We start from the raw sequence: 22,114 nt of genomic DNA on the forward strand, positions 1-22,114 counted from the left end.
TCTGCGAATTGTAGCTCTGTGAGGGAAACGGGAGTCTTCTGACAGCTTTCATCACCCTTCACAAACTACATTTCCCAGGATTCCTTGAGGGAAGACATGACTGTTTAAAGTGGAATAAATGTCTGGTGTGAATGTGGCCATACTACCCCTGACAGTGGAGGGTGAACATAGCCATCTTAGCTAGTAGCCATTGATAGCCTTATCCTCTGCCTACAGAGTCAGAATTTTCTGAACTTCGTACAACACATCTTTTCAAAGGTTCTGTGTGATGACATCAGAAAATCCACATGACAGCCCCATCCTTCAGAAAAGCATATATGAGACAAACCAAGGTACAGTAACACGGAGGATATATCTAGTTACATTTTAATTTACTGCCACCACACCAAAAAAGGGAGAGTGTGTTTTAGATCTGCTCTGTACCTGCTGCAGAATGAAGTGGCAGAATCCTGAGATGGCACAGTAGGCTACCACTCAAGCCTGAAGCTGGGGTGTGGTGGTATTAACAATTACCAATGTTTTTTAAAATCCCTAAAAAGCAAAAACAAAACTAGTATACAAAGGTGAGTGGCTCTAGCCCAGTCTGTGCTAGTGTAAACAGGTTTTTTTTAAAAAAAAATATGGGAGTATTCCAAATACGTGAAAAGTTTATATGTATTTTCTAGCCCTTTTGGTGCTATACCGAAATCCTTTGCAACTGATTAGTTGCCTTCCAGGTGCATCTGCTCTGGCCCATGGTTAGTTTTTTTTTTTAGGTTTAATGTGTCACTTTTCCACCCAGCGGACCGTGCCCACAGCAGCTCAATATGTATAAATCAAGGAACAATACATCACAAAACATATCAAAAGATTCACATAGGATGGAGCCTACAAGTCAGATTTTTTATTATTGCAATGAAATGATTCACCGAAGGGGAGGAAAAAACCCCACCACAATTTGCAAAGGGAATTTGCATCTGATGAAGTGGACTCGAGCTCCGCAAAAATTTATGCCACAATAAATATGCTAAAATGATGAAACTGAGGTTATCATACTTTGGACACATAATGAGAAGACACAATTCACTAGAAAAGATAATACTGCTGGGGAAAACAGAAGGGAGTAGAAAAAGAGGAAGGCCAAACAAGAGATGGGTTGATTCCATAAAGGAAGCCACAGACCTGAACTTACAAGATCTGAATAGGGTGGGTCATGACAGGTGCTACTGGAGGTTGCTGATTCATAGGGTCGCCATAAGTTGAAATTGACTTGAAGGCACATAACAACAACAAAACATGTTAGGTCTGTAAGGTGGCCCTTGAAGATTTTAATGAAATGCAAAAGGAAGTTCAAAATCAGCAGTAAGCAAAGAAATAACTTTCTAACCCCCTGCTGCTAGTTTTGGTCTTTCTACAATCCCAAGGGGCACAGCAGTCCAGTTTGAAGACACATAGACTCCTGCCCCTGCAAACCAGCCACCAGTGAGGTGGGTTTTCCAGGAAATTATGAACTGGAAAATTTTCCTATGCAGATGAGCCCAATTTGCATTGTGTAATTTTCAGGTTGCAGTGGAAACATTTCTTGTGCCCCGGGGAATGATCTCATTTAGCATGTTTGTTTTACTTGTTTTTAGGAAATGAAGCAAAAAACTTGAAGACGGCCAAGCTTGCCTAATGCTGTATTTGCGTTTGGCATCCATTCATTGTTACTAATAAACTTATACCCCCCTCCACACGCGCACACACAAAAACAGGAAGCATCCAGTGGAAATGACAAAAAAGGAGAATCGATGAGTAACACTTTTTATTAATGCTCTAAAAGCCCTATTTCTCAGAATCTTTGAGACTGAATCTACCTTTTTTGTTTCTTATAAACTTAAATGGAAAATTTTCTGCAGAAGCATAAAGCGCTGGCAAAAATTTCAGGCCGCCACACTTGATTGTGCTTGATGCATGGCCTGCACCAGTAAAGGGGGATGAGATAGCACAGACAGAAAACACTCACCCTTCCGAGATCATGCTTAACCCAGAAAGCCAACCTCACGTTCGTTTCCCTTGTTGCTCAGGAAGACAATACTTCGCAAGGTTCTCGTGAGTGGATGAAAATAGGAAAAGCTTGGGGTGGGTCAAAGCCTTAATGGTACTATTGATCCCACTGAGCAAAAATTTGAACAAGTGAGGCAACTGCTTTAGGAGTCCTACTGCTTATGATGCTGGCAGTGAGTTTGGGAGTTACACTGAACCCCCTTCATGTGCAGTTGTTGAAAGCATGGATTTTTTTTTTTTTAAATGAATGTCAAGGTCCACTAGTTTTGGATTCAAAGAGGAAGACTATTACCAAGTTATAGGTTTCCCACATTGTGCAGTGCCAGCTGGTAACATTTTGACTCGGTAGGGCTGTAATTTTTATTCTTGTTTTTATCACAATAGGACTTGTAGAGCACTTATTTAGGAAAGTATGCCATTACACATGTGCAGAATTCTCCTGTCTCCTCACTAAAAAAAAGCAATTATCTGCACATCTGTGGACAATAAAGAAGTTCCAAGGAAGAAGGCGAAGTATGGGTTGCAGGCAAGATTGACTCCGCACCTCTTGTTTAGAAATGAAACCATGACAAAAGTGTTTGAATTCATGTATTGATTACACCTACACATCCATTACCAATAAAATAAACACACACACACACTTTTAAAATAAGAGCAACACTTGCTTCCAGTTGCATGCAGTTTTCCATCCCCCAAAATAAATTTAACTTTTCATTATCCAAAACACATTTTTCTCTAAATTAAATGAGCAAGGTATTCCAACCAGTAGACACAAAATTGTTTCATTTGAGCCAGGTTACAGCAGAATATATTTGCAGTGCATGGTTTAGTCCTGAAAATGTGAATAATCCCTGCTCATGAGCAGAGTACATCACACCAGACTAATCATAACAAGCCTCTGTTACATCTGAGATTAGGGAGAATGTCTTCCAAGTTTGGGGGAGGATGTGGAGTCATATCCAGACAGGGCTAGAGCCCAAACTTTCATTTTTGAAATTACTGACAAAACTCACCAAAAAGCAAGCTACAAATAATAGGACCATGCATCTTCCTCTGCATTCAAGATATTCTAAATTGAAGCTAAAGGAGGGGTTTGCTGCAAACATATCCACATGCTGAAAATACTCTTTAAGAGTAACAAATGGCTCAGATCAGCCTGCCCTTCTCCACCCAGCTTTTCATGAGGGAAATTGTTAACACAGAGTTTCTTGCAACATACACACAAACCATCTGCTATTTCTCCTCCCAGTTAAAAAAATGAATGCAAGTCCTGGGAGGGACATTTTTGCCTGCCATAGCTGCATTTTTGAATTAGGATTGGTTAAGCGGTGCAGAGAGCTGATTGGCCAGAGAACAGGAGATTGACAGAATTGCCTTCTCAAGCCTCTGTAAATTCAAGAAATTGCAAAATGTGTGTGAAACAGAAAACTGTAGCTTTGAGATTTTAAGGTGATTTTTTAAAAATTGCTTGATATTCTCATTGGGAGAGCTGTGCCCCAGCAGTCCTAATGGACCAGCCTCCACTGTGTGTGTGTAACTTTATTCTGGGGTTTGTCCAACTGAGGCTGCAATCCAGTACACACTTACCTGGGAGTCAGTTCCATTGAACCCAGTGGGGCTTACTTCTGAGTATACATGTTTTGGATTGCAGCCTAAGTCATGCTCAGAGTGCACACCCTTTAAAATCAATTGGTTATGTCCAGCTAAGTTAAAATTAGAGCATACTCATTAAAATTATTGGACCCAAGTTAGTCATGTCTGTTATTTTTAGTGGGTCTTCTCTGAGTAGGACTAATACTTGGTATAGCCCAATGGACTCAAGTTGCTCATGTCCGTTGATTTCAGTGGGTCTACTCTGAGTTAGCCAGATGGCATCCTGTATTCTCCCTCGCCCTCCCCCCAGAACGCTTGTGCCTAGGATGTGTGAGAATTCCACCCAATTCAATTTGGTACCAAATTTTCAATTAATTTGCTTATTCTCTATAGTTGCGGATTGGGTTTTCATGTAGCGATTTTCCGCACGTATTTTCAGAAAGAGATTTAAAAAAACCCAAAACGCCTCACCTCTAAAATATTGATATTAAGAATGATAATTGCATCAATATTTCCTTTAAAATTATCAATATTTCCTTAAGAAATATCAGCATTAATATCAATATTTTGCAAAGGGAAAAATCCAGAGTGGTAAAAGCAGTGGCTAGCGGATAAAGAACAAACTGAAATCGATACAGACCTTCGAACCAGCACCAGCCAACGGATCCCACCCTACTTGTGTCTGAAAAAAAGTCATTGTGTCTTGAAACTTTGCTTCCTGCATTATGAGCATCTGTTGGGAGCCCCCCCCCCTTTGTGCAAGAGAGAAAACTGATTCCCCCCATAAAAAATATCACATTGCTGTAATCAGTGGAGAATTATTTTCTCTTTTAAGTCTAAACTAGCGTTTAGTTTTTCTCTCTCTTCATTGAGCATGAACTGGGAAGAGGCTTCCTATACAATATACCAGGGACACTCTTTAATCATTTGTGGTGCTGGGTATTCTGCTTGATCCCTTTCATCCTTTTTGTTCACTCACTAAAACATCCGTATCCCAGGGAACCTTTCATTGTCTGATTATTTATTTATTTATTTATTTATTTGATTTATATCCCGCCCTTTCTCCCAGTAGGAGCCCAGGGCGGCAAATAAAATCTCTTAAAAACACTTTAAAACATCATAAAAGCAGACTTCAAAATATATTAAAACACAACAACAATTAAAAACATATTAAAACAAAACATCTTTAAAAACATTTTTTAAAAAGCTTTAAAAACATTAGAAAAGAACGTTTAAAAATATATTAAAAAGCAATTCCAACACAGATGCAAACTGGGATAAGGTCTCTACTTAAAAGGCTTGTTGAAAGAGGAAGGTCTTCAGTAGGTGCCAAAAAGACAACAGAGATGGGGCATGTCTAATATTTAAGGGGAGGGAATTCCAAAGGGTAGGCGCCACTAGACTAAAGGTCCATTTCCTATGTTGTGTGGAATGGACCTCCTGATAAGATGGTATCTGCAGGAGGCCCTCACCTGCAGAGCATAGTGATTGACTGGGTATATAAGGGATAAGACTGTCTTTCAGGTATCCTGGTCCCAAGCTGTATAGTGCTTTATACACCAAAACTAGAATCTTGAACTTAGCCCGGTAGCTAATAGGTAACCAGTACAATTCTTTCAATAGCGGAGTGACATGTTGGCGATAACCTTCTCCAGTGAGCAGTCTCCCCGCCGCATTTTGCACCAGCTACAGCTTCTAGACCAACCTCAAGGGCAGCCCCACATAGAGGGCATTACAGTAATCCAATCTGGAGGTTACCAGTGCGTGGACAACAGTGGTCAGGCTATCCCTGTCCAGAAACAGGCACAGCTGTCTTACTGTCCGAAGCTGGTGAAAGGTACTCCTAGCCACAGAGGTCACCTGGGCCTCTAGTGACAAAGATGGATCCAGAAGCACCTCAAGACTACACACCTGCTCTTTCAGAGGAGTATGACCCCATCCAAAGCAGGCAACCGACCAATTATCCGAACTCCGGAACCACCAACCCACAGCATCTCCGTCTTGCTAGGATTGAGAGTCAGTTTATTGGCCCTCAACCAGCCCACCACTGAGTCCAGTCAGCGGTCCAGGGCTTGCATGGCCTCTCCCAATTCAGATGTTGTAGAGAAATAGAGCTGGGTATCATCAGTGTACTGCTGACACCTCACCCCAAAACTCCTGATGACTATTCCCAAGGGCTTCATATAGATGTTAAACAGCATGGTCTGAATGATCCTGACTTTAATGTTCAGTGATACATCTTTGCATTTGAGGACATTCTCTAGTTCTCTCATAGCTGCCTGTGATGCGTCCTTCCCTGGCTCTCCCTGTCAGGTTCCTACCTGCTCGTGGTTACTGCCTGTCTCTAGGCACCACCAGGGACTCCACCAGTCCGGACCGCTCTCTCTTATGGTTTCTCTCCCCGCTCTAGCACAGATCTCAACAGATCCCCCTGCTAGGCAACCACCAGTAACGTCCCAATACTAGTATTCCCAGAGACTCTGAATACTGGTATTGTTATTCTCTTCACCGCTGCCACCATTCGTTACAGTTCCCCTTCAGCCTTGGTCATTACCTTACCCTCCCTTCTGGTCTGTGAAACCCCAGCCAAGGATCAGGCCTTTGGTAAACCAAATTAAGTATTTATTACAGATAACAAAGCTAACAAGATTAACAAGATTTCTTCTTAAGGCACGTAAGCATATGGTTTTACTCAATACTAATCCGAACTCCACCTCCCTCCTGGTAAACAACTCTCTAAACCCCACCAAGCAATCCACTCTTTCTCTTCTCCCCCCAGATTCCACAATTCACCACCTCACATTCCCCAGATTTACCTGTCATCCTTTCATTTATACTAACAGCCATTTTAAACATTCAGCCAATCATCAAGCATTCTATTGCCCATTCACTCCCCCTCCTCTTTCACTACTTACCATGTATACTCTAAACAACCAGCACTTACCATATATACATTAATATAGGAACATCACATTTCCCCCCCCCTTAAACAACAGCAGAGTATTATTCCTGTTCTAGGATTTATACGTCGCGTTAACAAATAAAAGTCTCTATGGGGAAAATGTCTTTCTTTGTTCCTCTGTCTGGTCACGTCACTGCAGTCCCAGCCACTTGCCCGGAAAGTCCATCGGCCAGTACATTGTCCTTGCCTTTTATGAACTGGAAGTCCACTTGATAGTCCTGTAGGGCCCAGGACCACCTCTGCAGCATAGTGTTGTGGTTTTTCATAGTCTGCAACCATAACAAGGCCCGATGATCCGTAGTCACTGTGAATCTTCGTCCCCACACGTATGGGCGCAACTTGTTCAGTCCCCACACGACCGCTAGGCACTCCTTCTGGACCGACGAATAGTTTTTCTCCCTCGGCGTCAGCTTGCGACTCAGGTACGCCACTGGATGTCTAGTGCCTTCTCTCTCCTGTAGCAAGACGACTCCCAGCGCGAGGTCCGACGCATCTGTAGCCACGATGAATGGTTTCTCATAGTCTGGTGCTATTAATATGGGTCCTTGGCACAAGGCTTGCTTCAGCAGATCAAAAGCCTTCTGACATTCATCCGTCCATACCACACGCTCAGAACACTTCTTCTTTGTTAATTCGTGCAAGGGGGTTGCTATTTCCCCAAAATTTCTCACAAACTTCCTATAAAATCCAGCCACACCCAGAAATGCCCTTACTTGTTTTTTGGTTAAGGGGATCGGCCACGCTTGTATTGCCTCCACCTTGCTCCATAAGGGGGTGATTTTCCCACTCCCCACCTTATGTCCTAAATAGATTACTTCCTTTAGTCCAAACTGGCATTTCTTAGCTTTTATTGTGAGGCCTGATTTTCTTAAGGCCTCCAATACTGTTGTCAGGTGTTGGACATGCTCAGGCACCGACTTGCTAAAAATGGCCACGTCATCGATATAGGCCACTGCAAAACCTGACATGCCTCGCAACACAGTATTGATTAGCCTCTGAAATGAACTTGGTGAGTTCCTTAGTCCCATGGGTAAGGTCACAAACTCATATAACCCATCTGGTGTACTGAAGGCAGTTTTGGCTCTGGATTGCTCGTCTAGTTCCATTTGCCAAAATCCTTTACAGAGATCTAGTGTAGAGATAATGGTTGCTGCCCCCAATAACTCTAACATAGCGTCTACCCTAGGCATAGGATACGCATCTGGGACAGTAATTTTATTGATTAGCCGATAATCAATGCAAAACCTTGTCGTTCCATCTTTTTCCGGAACCAGGACAATACTTGAGGCCCAGGGACTGATGGATTCCCCGATCACTCCTAACTCTAGCACATCTTCCACCTCCTCCCTGATCTCACTCAAAACTTTCCCATTCACACGGCACGGAACAGATCCGATTGGGGCGTGATCTCCAGTATCAATGGAATGTATAACTATACTGGTTCGGCCAGGTTTGCTGCCAAAGAGATTCCTATAGGTTTTCAAAACTCTCAGAATCTCTTCTTCTACTTCTTCCTCTACCTCCTCTGACCATTCCACTTGATCTACCCCTCCTTTGTCTTTGCTTTCCTGTACCAAATCTGGAAGTTCAGGCCCACTTCCCTCAGGGAATAAGGTAACTTGCAACACCTGTGCATCCCTGGTATGGTAAGGCTTTAACATATTTACATGAACCACTTTGTTTTTGTTTAATTGGTCTGTGGTAATTACATACGTCACTGTGTCAAGCCTTTCTCTGATGGTATATGGTCCTTCCCAGTTAGCCTGTAATTTGTCATGTTTCCTGGGTATGAACGCCATAACCATATCTCCCACATCATACACACGTTCTCTGGCTGTTCTGTCATACCAGTAACTTTGCTTCTCCTGTGCATGACTCAAATTCTCTTTCACTGCTTCCATCATTGATGTTAATTTATTGCGGAATTCCAATACAAAATCTACTACAGAAGTTTTGTACTCTCCCAGAGTTCCTTCCCATGAATTTTTTAGCAGTTCCAAAGGTCCCCTCACTTTTCTAGTAAACATTAGTTCAAAGGGTGAGAAGCCTGTTGACTCCTGAGGGACTTCTCTGTATGCAAATAAGAAGCATCCCAACCGTTCATCCCAGTCTTGTGGGTGATCTTGAACATAGCTTCTGATCATGCCCTTCAAAACTCCATTGAATCTCTCAGTTAGCCCATTAGTGGCGGGATGGTAAGTAGTGGTCTTTAGATGTTTTAGACCACAACATTTCCACATACATTGCATCACTTCTCCCATGAATACACTGCCTTGATCTGTCAGCACTTCATGAGGGAAACCCAGCCTCATAAAGATTTTTAATAAAGCCTCTGCCACTACAGGGGCTTCTACAGATCTCAGTGCTTCTGCGTCTGGGTACCTGGTGGCAAAATCCACCACCACCACTAGATATTTCTTGCCATGCCTTGTGGGTTTGGAAAAAGGGCCCACCAAATCTATTCCCACTCTATAAAAGGGTTGTCCAATTATAGGAAGGGGCTTTAAGGGTGCCTTGGTCTTTACTCCACTCTTTCCCACCTTTTGGCATATTCCACAAGATAGACAATGTTGTTTTACATCCTTGGAGATATTTGGCCAATAATAATGTGCAGCCAATCTCCTCTTGGTCTTTTTTATTCCCAGATGTCCTGCACATGGGACATCGTGGGCTACCTCTAGCAATCTGGTTCTGTATTTGCTAGGTACTATCAATTGCTTCACTGGTTCACATTCATCCTTTCTCTCAGCAGGCATCCACAGTCTATATAAAATCCCATTCTCACACACAACTTGATTCCTCAGTTTGTCAGTGAAAGGAATCTGTTGGGTCAGGGCTTGTTCCTTTACCTGCTTCAAACTGATATCTTTATGCAGCTCTTCCCTGAATTGCTCTGCTTCTTCCCCAGAGACCACTTGATACAGTTTGTCTTCTTCAGCAGGCCTGCTAGTGGTTGCTATGGTGACCTGAGGCTGGTTAACAGATTCCACCCTGTTTGTTTCAGCCCCCCTTAATATGGCTTCTTTTTCTCTGCCAATTTGCTGTCTGGTCACTACATAGATCTTTCCTTGGGCGCCCATTACATCCCTTCCCAGTATTACTGGTTCTTGTTGCTGGGCATTAATGCCTACTTTATATCGGCCCTCTCGGCCTCTCCAAGTCATATCCACCAGAGCCACAGGCAAACTTTCTGGTTGACCTCTCACTCCTTGGATAGTCACAGTTTCCTGAGGTAATATTACCTCAGAGTTTATTAAATCTGGCCTCAGTAATGTCTGAGCGGCACCAGTATCAAGCAATGCCCAATAATTTGCCCCTTGTACACTCACTTCCTCTCTCAGACTTGAATCAAGGTCTGTTACTTCTGTCCAGTTTATCTGGCAAAACTGAACCTTTTTCGCTGTTTCTAAAGCCTTGGGCTCTGTTTTCACTGCCCTTGTCTGAGCAGGATTACTAATGGGGTTGGCAACCTCACATTGAAAATGTAGGTGCCCCGGTCTACCACATTTGTAGCATAATTTCTCCTCACTTTTAGGGTACACAGATCCACTCTGGGGTGTCCTGTGCCCTTCAGATTTTAATGGAGGACTCACTCGCTGTGGAACCACATCCCTTCTGCCAGCACTATATGGTCTGGGTTTAAACTCTCTTGATGTTTTCCCCACCCAGCCAGTTCTATTAGAGGCGAAGTGATCCGCCATCTCTGTGGCCTCCTGCACAGATGTAGGGGAACGGTCTTTGACCAGGAGCCTTATTTCTGGTGGTAACTGATGGTATAATTGATCCAGTATCATGAGGCTTTTCACCTCTTCCACTGACTGAGCTTTGGCACTACTCATCCACTTTCCAAATATATCCAGCAACTTTGCTCCCAGTTCCACAAAAGACCTCCCTGTCTGTATCTGGCAATTTCTGAAAAGCTTTCTAAAATAATCAGGCCCCAGTCTGAATCTTTTAAACACTGCTTCCTTGAATTCAGCATAGGTGACGGGCCTGTCTGAGGGGAAATATTGGTATACCTCAGCCAATTCCCCTTTAATCAGGTTTGATAAATACTGCATGTATTTATCTTCAGGTAGCCCCCACAACTGAGCTGCTTTTTCAAAGGTGCTGAGGTAAATTTGAGGATCTTGACCAGGCTCATAGACAGCAAAGTCCTTTGGAGTCATTTTTATTTTTGCTCCATCTCTGTCTTTCCTTGCCTCCTCAGAGTGAAATTTCTCTCTATCAAATTTTAACTTTTCTACTTGTAATTCGGCATCCAATGCTCGTTGCTTCTCCCTCTCCTCAAACCCCAATCTCATTCTCTCAATTTCCAACTCCCTCTGTTTTTCCTTCTCTGCACCTTCCATCCTCAATCTCTCAGCTTCCAACTCCCGCTGTTTATCTTTTTCCTCAGCCTCAAAGACCCGCTGCTTTTCTTTCTCATCAGCCTCCCATCTTAACTTCTCTCTCAAGTACTCTATATAAGCGGGATTGCTTAAATATCCTTCTGGGGTCTCTTCTCTGACAGGTTGTTTTTGCTGGGCAGTTGCAAATCCTATAAGTGCTACCCTCAATTCATCTACCCTTTACCCTCGTGAGGTAAATTGAATGTTATGCACTTCTCCACCAGCTCCTCTCTTTTCATTTTTATGTATTCAGCCATGGTGTTTGAGTTCACTCACTCTTTGCCACACACTCTTTGCCAGTCACTCTCACAAGTAATCTTGTTTTGTTATTTCTGTTTGCCACACCACTGTATCTGGATTCTCTGTTGTTCGTATCCCACCGCTACTGACACCACATGTGATGCGTCCTTCCCTGGCTCTCCCTGTCAGGTTCCTACCTGCTCGTGGTTACTGTCTGTCACTAGGCACCACCAGGGACTCCACCAGTCCGGACCGCTCTCTCTTATGGTTTCTCTCCCCGCTCTAGCACAGATCTCAACAGATCCCCCTGCTAGGCAACCACCAGTAACGTCCCAATACTAGTATTCCCAGAGACTCTGAATACTGGTATTGTTACTCTCTTCACCGCTGCCACCATTTGTTACAGTTCCCCTTCAGCCTTGGTCATTACCTTACCCTCCCTTCTGGTCTGTGAAACCCCAGCCAAGGATCAGGCCTTTGGTAAACCAAATTAAGTATTTATTACAGATAACAAAGCTAACAAGATTAACAAGATTTCTTCTTAAGGCACATAAGCATATGGTTTTACTCAATACTAATCCGAACTCCACCTCCCTCCTGGTAAACAACTCTCTAAACCCCACCAAGCAATCCACTCTTTCTCTTCTCCCCCCAGATTCCACAATTCACCACCTCACATTCCCCAGATTTACCTGTCATCCTTTCATTTATACTAACAGCCATTTTAAACATTCAGCCAATCATCAAGCATTCTATTGCCCATTCACTCCCCCTCCTCTTTCACTACTTACCATGTATACTCTAAACAACCAGCACTTACCATATATACATTAATATAGGAACATCACACTGCCCTCCCCAGGTGTTGATCCTAAATCGTGTTTAAATTGGCTTCTAGCAATAAGAAGTGGTGCAGGCCTAAGGGAGAGTGTCCCCACCTTTGCTGTGGTTCCTGTCCTTATTTCCCCCTTGCCATCCTCTGTGCCAAGCTGGCCATACTGGATTAATCCATTCTGCAACTTAACTGAAATTGATAGTTTGTGGAATAAGACAGATCTTCTGAGAGAGCCTCCTTAGGATGCACATTCATGGGAGAGGTGAGAATTTCTCTGGTGCAGTTTAGCAGTAGCCAAGATGGTATCCTTCAGATATTGCTGGACTACCATCACTGCTACAGGTGAGGGCCTCCTGAAGATACCCTCTTATCTGGAGGTCTGTTTTGCACAATATAGGAACTGGGCCTTGAGAATGATGGCACTGAAGACTTTCCTCTTCCAACAAACAGAGATCTTTCCCAAACGGCATCTGTATTGGAACTGATTTTAGATGTTTTAATTGTTTTACTGCTTGTGTGTTTGCTGCCCTGGCCTCCTTTTTGGGAGGAAGAATGGGATATAAATGTAAAATAATAATAATGATAATCATCATAATAATCCATGGCCATTGGCCAAGGAGGCTGGGACCCCTGGCAGATGGAGTCCAGCTGCTTCTGCTGATCAGAGTTGGAACTAGTACTGCATTTTCAGCTTAGCGTACATAACAGAGTGACTTTGTGTGGGTAAAATTGCTCGAGACACTTATTGCCACAAAGCCATGGATGTGTTTCTGAAACGCACTCAGAGATCAAGTGTGTGCCAATTGCAAAACTTCTATCTCCCCACCACATTTGAGACTCTGTTAATAGCAGCTTCCTGTTGTTAAAGGGGAAACCCCCTTTCTGCCTAAAGGTCTTTCGCAGAACTGTTTTGTGTGGCTAATTTTGCAGTTCCTTTGACTGTTTGGTATGTGGCTTGTGTTAGGTTGCTGAAAAGCCTTTAGATGTCTGTGGTGAGGAAAAGTAGCTTTGCCTCTTGTGTTTGACAGATGTGCGCTTTCAAATGTTGCCTTTTTCTCCTTTCTTTTTTAAAGCAAAGGTAGACATCTTGGTCCATAGAAAAATTGCAAAACACATATTAGGGCAATATCTTTATTGAACCAATCAAAACGATGCAAAATAGTTTGCAAGCTTTTGAGTTCCCCAGAACTGCTCCTCAGGCTAGATCTAGCCAGACGAAGAGTTCTGGGGAACTCGAAAGGTTGCACACTATTCTGTGGCATTTTGATTGCATTGCCCTAATACCTGTTTGTGGATTTTTTAAAGGTATCCCATTAAAATATCGAGAGCCAGTGTGGTGTAGTGGTTAAGGTGTTGGCATACGACCTGGGAGACCAGGGTTTGAATCCCCACATAGCCATGAAGCTCACTGGGTGACCTTGGGCCAGTCACTGCCTCTCAGCCTCATGAAAACCCTATTCATAGGGTCACCATAAGTCGGAATCGACTTGAAGGCAGTACTACTACATTAAAATATTAGAGCTTTTACAGTTATGATCTGCTACAAAATAGTTCATTTATGTCCCAGACACGTTTATCCACCTTCTTCCAAAAAGGGGTCGCCAACTACCGGGAAAAACACAGTCTCGTCTGCTCCCTATGCCATTTGCATAAGATTGTTTTGCGGAAATCAGGAAGTGATCATGTTCATCTCCATGGCACAAAAAGCTCTTACACATCAGTCCCCAGCTAAAGGCATAGAAGTGTGCCATTTGAAAAACCTTTTGCTTGACTGTACCAACAGCAATCTCTGAACTCAGCATTCCCAAAGCCTCTTCTGCTACTGGCTGCAAGCCTGGAATCAAGTCTGGAATGGCAAAGAAAAATAATCATCAGAAGAGTACCTCTGGGCACGTGCAAACTGCATTTTGCTCACACTTGAACAACCACAGCTGTCCTGCATTCCAGCTAGGATTAGGGAGCAAACTTTGTAGGTCAGGGATAGGGACCCTCAGGCACGAGGGCCAAATGTATGGCCCTCAAATCTCCAGATCACACCCTTCGCTGGTCCTCTTTCATACCCTCTTTGGATGGAATTTTTAGTTGTCGTTCTTTTTTAGACCATTTCTACAACGCTTAATGTATAAAAACATGTCTAAGCAGTGTACAGGAGACTATAACCACAGCAACAAATCTTACAAAACTACACAATAAAACCTTTAATGCAAATTACTAATAAATATATGCAGATAGCAATCCCATCTCCTTCTGGCATGCCTCCCCATTCAGCCTCCTGACTCTCACCCAGGAATGTTGCCCTGAACTCTGATCATACCTCTTGCTTTCCTGGCTGGGGGATAGAGAGGGGTGGGCGAGTGTGCGTGTGTGTCAGGGCTGTGGAGTCGTGGAGTCGGAGTCGGGAGCAATTTTGGGTGGAGTCTGAGTCAGTAGAAATGTACTGACTCCGACTCCGTTATAAATTGCAAATGTATATTAACTAGTAATAACACATTTACTGTCGTGAAATGGTAGCACAAGGCATTTCATCACCACCATGTGAACCCAGAGCTTGGAAAAGTTATTTTTTTAAACTATCAGCCCCAGGGATTGGGCTCGTGGGAGTTGTGGAGTTTTCCAAGCTCTGGATTCACGTGGTGGTGATGAAATGCCTTGTGCTACCATTTTACTAATAAATGTGTTATTACTAGTTAATATACATTTGCCATTTATGAAGGAGTCGGAGTCGGACAGTAGAAAAATAGGGGAGCCGGAGTCGGAGTCGAAGGTCTGGCGTACAGACTCCACAGCCCTGGTGTGTGTGTGTATGTGTAGAAACAAGCCTACTGTGCAATGGTAACATTTTCATTGGTTGCTCTGTCCACTTTTGTCTCTGACCCCCTCCTGCCACTGGCATGTGGCCCTCAGAAGGTTGCCCAGAAGGGAATGTGGCCCTCTGGGAACCCGCCACACTTTGTGGCAGTGCTGAGACTCGGCAGCCTTATATATGGAGAATTTGGGGATATGTGTTTCTATTGAATCAGTCAAAAGGCAGCAGATTAATCAACTAAACGTTCTGTTGATTAACTGGCTAACTAACTAACTAACTACAGTAGTTCTTTTGGGATACCTGATGACCACAGTGAAGCCCAGAAATGAGATTTGCTCCTTTTAAGGGTTGGGGACGGAGGAATAATGTTTTCTTTAATTAAATGTAGGTATAATTTAAATCTCCCCGTCTCTGAATTCCCCAAAGTTTCAAAGGATGGAAAGGTCATGGCTCAGTGGTAGAGCACAGCCATGGCATGCAGAAGGTCCCAGGTTCAATCCCCAGCATCTCCAGGTAAGACTGGCAACGAATCTTGTCTGAAATCTTGGAGAGATGCTGCCAATCAGTGTAAATAATACTGAGCTCATTGGGGTTGGACTTGATCTTAAGGCCTATGGGAAGAGCCATAGGTCATTGGTAGAGCAGCTGCCTTCAACACAGAAATTCCCAGTTTCATTCCTTGGCATTTCTAGGTAGGGCTGGGAGAGGTCCCGACTGAAACCATGGAGCAGGCCTGGTGCCAGAGGGCGTGAGGGCCCCTGGAGGGCCCTCAGTAGGGTGGGAAGTTGGTTCTCCCATTTCACAATCTATGGTAGCATCAGGTCCTGCAACCCAACTCTGCTGCGGATCACAAGCTCCTAGGCACCCCCTCCATACAGGCAGCATGGGCTCCATGTATCCCATCTACCTCTCCCGTCAGTGTGCACCACGTGCATGCTATGCGCGCATGCATCATGCAAGATGCCGGTGGAGGCTTCCCGAAGGGGTTGACGCCCCTGCCGCCGTCTTGGCTGATGTTGGAACGCGCAGGTGGCTTATTCACCCCACGCCGCCTGTATCAGGAGGGAGTGCTAGACAATGGCACTGTGCACCTGGGCAGGCTGGTGCTGGCCCTGCCATGGAGAGTTGCTGCCAGTCAGTGTTGCCAGTACTGAGCTAGACAGACCAATGTGTCTGATTCGGTATAAGGCAGCTTCCTGAGTTCCAAAACTGGCAGTAGATATGCAGCTGCTGTCCTGTAAGCAACTCTTTTGCCATATGTGGTTTTCTGCACTTTTTCTGGAGCAGCGGAGGAAGGGACGGCACCACATCCCCTTTTGAAATGTGACCACCTTGGATCTATTTACAGTCCCGTCTTCAGAGTGTTTTCAGAGGCCCTTCTGTTTAATTGCGCTTTTGACAGCCAGCTTTTTCATCTTGGGCTATCGACGAGGAAAGCAGTGCAGGGAGAGCGTTAAGATGGTGGAGAGCGGAACAGAGGATATTTTTAAAATGGCTTCTGGCTGTTTGCCTCTGGAGCGAGGGGGGGCTTCCCCCCACCTCTGGCCGATGCATCCCTGCCGCCCTCTGCCAGCTTCCTGAGGAAATGCATGTGATGTTTTTGATTTCTTTCCAACCCCGGCCAATTTCTTTTCCTTTGTTTCTCTCTCATGAAATGATTCAACTTCTGTTTTATTTTTTTTTAAAACAACGTATGTTGTGTTTACTGAAATAATATTCCAGCATCTGGGTCAGATCGTCAACATTTTTGTTAATGAAGCTCGGTATGTAGCCTTACGTCATTGTATTGAAGTTGGAAGTATTTATTCGTTTCTAACACACACCCCTCCAAACGCCCCCCCGTTAACTTAAACACCAGATTTGATAGCAGACCAACAATCTGAGTTTCAGAGATTCTAAGCATAGGCTAATATGCAGATAACAACTTAGTAGGAGCATAGAAAGCACCTTTATCTTGAGACAGAGCCAGTGGTCCATCTAGCTTTGTATTGACGACACTGACTGGCAGCAGCTCTCTAGGGTTTCAGTACTTGCAAGGAGTGGCAGCATGTATACTCTGGAACTCCCTGCCCATTGATATTAGACAGACACATTTTTGCAGAATGTTTTCTGCACCTACTAGAAACGTTTCTTTAGGCAAGCCCACTCAGACAAGTAATCTTAACATGCAATTTTATTGTTTTATGTGTTTTTTTTAAAAAAAGAAGCTGCCAATGTTACTTATATTTTTAACAAATTGTGGGTCAAATTGTTTTTAACGTCTGATTTTATTGGTGCATTTATTGTTGTTTTATGTAAGCCCCTTAGACAGAGATCCTTAGTGATTAAGCAGTATATAATTACGTCAAGTCAATAAATACAGACTAGAATCATAGAACAGTAGAGTTGGAAGGGGCCTACAAGGCCATCAAGTCCAACCCCCTGCTCAGTGCAGGAATCCAAATCAATCACTACTTTACCATGAGAGATTTGGGGTGGGTGGGAGTGGCTCCGTGGAGGATGTGCCGCTTTATTCATTTCACTGCCCAGTCTTCTCTGTCACCTGAACTAAATTTTTAGACCTGCTTCTTGAGAGGAAACCCAATCCATCTGAGTTGCAAACAAGTGACTTTTTCCCCCTCCTTGTAATGCAGCAACTCTTTTAGCTGTGGCAAGATTTGCTTTGGCAGCTACCAAAGCAAGAAGCAAATTTTTGCCTGTTCCTAATGTGATAAACAAATAAAATTTTGTGTTATGGTGGATATTATTTCTTGCAATTACTGTTAATTGTTTTCTTATCTTCTGTTGCAACCTATGGTTTAAACACTAAAGACTTGACTGATTTGGATAGGCTCTTCTCTCTGTATTAAACTGGCACCAAAAGCCCCCACCCACTTTTTTTTAGATGTGCCTTTCGGTAATTGGTTTTCTGATGATGGTCACTGCTTTCCCTTTTTGGTTTCAGTGTTTCTGCTGCTTTTAATGAGTGGTTCATTATTTGCTTTTTTTAAAAAAAAATTGGTTATTTTTGGTATGGGTACTGTGAGCCACTTTGAGGGGGGGTGATGGGGTTCCATTGTGGAATTGAATAGGGAGGGATAAATATTTTAATTTATTATTATTATTTATTTATATTTGTCAGTCGCTTTCTACAAAATAAAAGTCTCAAAGTGACTTAACAAGACTGCCTTCCCAATTGAATGGTGCTTTGTAGTTGGCATTCCTTTTGCAGGGAGAGAGAGAAAAAATCTGCGTATGGGGGGGGAGGAAATTACATTAAAAAACCCCTCTCCTTTGAGAGAGGTGCACGGGTGCGCAATAAGTAACAGTCCATTTAAGTATTTCAAGTATTTATATCACACCTTTTAGAGAACCATTGGCCTCCAGATGTTTCTGAACTACAACCCCCATCATCCCTGACCATTGCCCATGCTTGCTGGGGTGAATGGGCCAAAGGTTCCCCGCAACTGCTTTAGCCAAAAAGGCTCTCGGAGCAGTTTAGGCTTATAAACTAAATGGCCTTCTCTCCCCTCCCACCTGATACCTTCCAGATGTTTTGGACTACCACTTCCCATCATTCCTGACCATCGGTCCTTCAGGCTGGGGATGATGGGAGTTGGAGTCCAACATCATCTGGAGGGCACCGGGTTAGCTGTACCTGCTTTTAACCTTTAGTAGCCCTCACTAAGGCCTGTGTGTTGCTGGCTTGCAAGATCACTGTTAATGACAAAGTCTTCTCTTCTTTCTCCCTAAGTCACTCAGCATCTGAAGAGGCATCGGGGTCCGACTCAGCCAGCCAGTCTGACAGTGAGCCAGGCAGCGACCATTGGAGCGAATCCAACAGCAGCTCGGAGACCTCTGAAAGCCAGTCTGAATCTGAAAGCGAGTCGACGGGCTCGAAATCTCAGCAGACGCCTCCAGAAGCCAAAGAGAAACCGGCTTCCAAGAAAGAAAGGATAGCGGATGTTAAAAAAGTACGTCGTGCCCTGGCTAGTTGTGTGAATAATTCCGCAGTTTCAGTAAATTGTACTGTGCGAGTCTCCTTTGGGAGAGGTGGAAAGGAATGGCCAGACACCCCAATTTCCTGTTCTCTTGTCAAAACGTCCAGACATCTACTGCAAGGTCTTCTGTTTTGGGGGTTTCTGGGTTTGGTTTGATATCACGATTTTGAATCAGCCTTTGCCAACCTGCTGACTGGGTCTGATGGGACTTATAGTCCAAAACATCTGGAGGGCACCAGGTTGGCAGAGGCTGCTGTAAGATCTGGTTGGGGCTGATGGGAGTTGTAATCCAAAACATGTGGAGGACACCCAGTTGGTGAAGGCTGAATTGTGTGGCCTAGAATCCATTGTCTGTGGTTGGGATTTGGTGGGAGGGACTCCCTTACGCCGTATTTTGAACAGCTGGAAGAAATCCTGTAAAGAAGGAACCAAATTGATCAGAGGTTTCGCAAAGAGCTAGCCGTTTAGAAAGAAAGGGGGCAGGGGAAAGACGCAGAAGACGAATATGTTAAAGGTTTATCAAATTTGGAATGTTATTCCCTCTTGAAAGAGAGATGGAATAGCTTACTTGCTATATCTACGCTCCATGCTATTCCTAATTTTGTTAGATAGAAACATGAGAAGAGACCTGCTGGAACAACCCAAAGCGGGCCCATCTAGTCCAGCATCCCGTTCTCCCAGGAACTAATCAGATGCCTATTTTGGAAGCCCACAAGCTGTACTTGAGTGCTCGTGTGGTACTGATACAGGAGTAGAGACGAGCTCATCAGTCTGTGGAATTCACCGCCGCAAGAGAATTTTATTTATTTGGCACATTTATTATTTATTTAGCATATTAATGGTGATAGGCCACCAGTTCAGATGGCTTTGAAAATCACAGAGGCTTGGCCTGTTATTAGCCATGATAGCCGAGTTGAACCTCCAATGTGCACAGGAAGCATACTTCTGAATACTGGACTCTGGGGCTGAGTGACAGAGGAAGCTGTTGGTGACATGGCACACCCTCTCTCTCTCTCTCTCCCTCTCTCTCCCTCTCTCTCTCTCTCTGCCTAATCTACCTTGCAGGGTTCTTGGGAGGATAAAAAAGAGAAAACGTCTGTAGGCTGCTCTGAATCCTTGGATGAAGGATGCAATACAAATCTGGATCTGATTTATTTTGCAGATGTGGGAAGAATATCCAGACGTTTATGGGGTCAGGAGGTCGAACCGAAGCAGGCAGGAGCCCTCGCGCTTTAATATAAATGAAGAGGTAAGGGGGAGGGCAGACACAGCGGAGGCAAAAGAGTTCATTGGAAAGAACAGAACGAGCCAAGCCGTTCTGATCAGTGTTACCTTTGTAACGCAGAGATATCGGTGGCATCACGGCTGTTGCCTTCTCCCAGTGGTCATGCACCATTCCTGCAATCTGACCCAAGTGAGCTGCACCTGTTGAAAGACCTTAACCTTGAACTTTCCGTTGGTTAAAAACGTCTGGTTTCACAGTCCGAATTCAGTTCTCGTGCAATTGTGATTTAAAGGCAGGGAAAACAAGAGGAGATGGCTGCAGGAATGACTGTGCTTGGAACCTCAGAAGGACCCCATGGAGATGAATTCATGTGCATGTTACAGAGTGTGTGTAGGTGTTCTTTCGTGTGGTCTTTCATTTCATTAAACCTTTCCCCCCCTTTTGTATCTGTAGATATAGTCATCTCTTGAATTCAGTGCATGAAATAAACTCAGTTTTGGGTTTTTTCATCTGTTGGCTGAGACATGTCTCTCTCCCTGCCTTCCATCCAATCCTATTAAGAGCAGTGTGGTTGTGGAACTTGCCACCTTTAATTTGCTGGGTTTTTTTCCGTGAGTTGCTTTTTCTTTTTCTTTCCTTAATATCCTCCCTCCCTCCCTGCCCCCCAACAATCCTACAGGTTTCGAAAGAGGGTAAGCTCTGGTATCCCCTTCTGTTTTTTACAGATGGAGAAAATGAGGCTCAGGAAAGTTCAGAGTCAGACTGAAAATGTCAGAGTTGGAAATCCAAAGGTAGGCACCTAAATTTATATTCAAGCACCTGAAAATATAAGCGGCACCCGCACCTCCCTTTCGGGAGTCCTCTGAAAATGGGTCCATTTATGCTTGGGTGCCTATATATGGATTTAGGTGCCTAGCGTCTGGCACCCACAGTTGAGCGCTTTGTGTCAAAATGAATATTATTGTTCTTGGCCATTTGCGTCCATTTCAGAGTTGAGTCTCCCTTCTTCAATAAGACTCAGTTTGCTGCACCGGGCATGTTGATGGCTATGTTCTGCCTCCAGTGTTGGAGGCAGTGTGCCACTTTCTGGGGATCACAGCTAGGGAGAGAGCTGTTGCACTCAGGTCCTGCTCATGGGGTTCCTATAGGCGTCTGGTTGGCCACTGTGAGAAGGATGCTGGACTAGATGGGCTTTTGGCCTGATCCAGCTAGAAGGCTGCTCTTTTGTTCTTATGTTTGGTATGGTACCGCCAGTATCGAAGGCAGTAAGCCTCTGAATAACAGTTGCTGGGAATCACAAGTGGAGAGAGTTGCTGTCGTACTCAGATCCTGCTTGCGGGCTTCCTATCGAGGCATCTCATTGAGGTTGGCCACTAGGAGAACAGGTTGATGAGCTGCATGGGCCGTCAGCCTGATGCAACAGCCAGGCTCTTCTTAGGTTCTTAAAAATACCTGGAGCAGAGATAGCAAGAGGTTGGTTGGTTGGTTGGTTTTGTTGCTTGCTACATTTATATACAGTCTACCTGCCCAAACCCTCAAGGTGGTTTACATATTTATATTAAACATTTCTGGATTTAAGGTCCATATGACAAAGGGTCTGTGCAGCTGAGCTCCATGAGACACTTACATGTGGACACATAATGCAGATGAACACACATCTGTATTTTTAGATCAGGGACGGGGAGCATGTGACCCTCCAGATGTTGCTGGACTACAACTCCCATCATCCCTCACCACTGGCCATGTTGGCTGCAAGGGCTGGTGGGGATTTGTGTCCCACAGATTTTCCATCCCATCTGTAGAGCTATGTCCTACACTGGATCTCTTAATTGATGATCCAAAATTCCCCGCAAATACACTCCACCAACCCAGTTGCTGCTTGACAGAGGTGGCACATTTATACCAGAGACATTTAATCAATTAATGCTCTTGTGTTTAAATCCCTCTTTTCTTCCATCATGGAACCCAAGGCAATGTAGATATGGCTCCCAGACAGCCTCCCACCCATCCATTGACTGGACCTAGACCTGCTTAGCTTCAGCAAGGTGGTGGCCTCA

At 44.1% G+C, this 22,114-nt stretch overlaps 1 protein-coding gene across 3 annotated transcripts in view; it reads left to right on the forward strand.

Annotated features, from left to right (window-relative positions):
- CHD2 (chromodomain helicase DNA binding protein 2) overlaps nt 1-22,114 on the forward strand; it is a 94,943-nt gene that overhangs the window by 9,094 nt on the left and 63,735 nt on the right. For 2 of the 3 annotated variants that reach the window (XM_061595932.1, XM_061595931.1), the window contains exons 3-4: nt 18,586-18,805; nt 19,995-20,081. In XM_061595932.1, the coding sequence (XP_061451916.1) occupies nt 18,586-18,805; nt 19,995-20,081 (307 nt within the window). The remainder of the gene's footprint in view (nt 1-18,585; nt 18,806-19,994; nt 20,082-22,114) is intronic. The other variant, XM_061595933.1, reaches the window with a different exon arrangement.

This window comes from Rhineura floridana, chromosome 14 (assembly GCF_030035675.1).
Source record: "Rhineura floridana isolate rRhiFlo1 chromosome 14, rRhiFlo1.hap2, whole genome shotgun sequence".
Taxonomy (NCBI): Eukaryota; Metazoa; Chordata; class Lepidosauria; order Squamata; family Rhineuridae; genus Rhineura; species Rhineura floridana.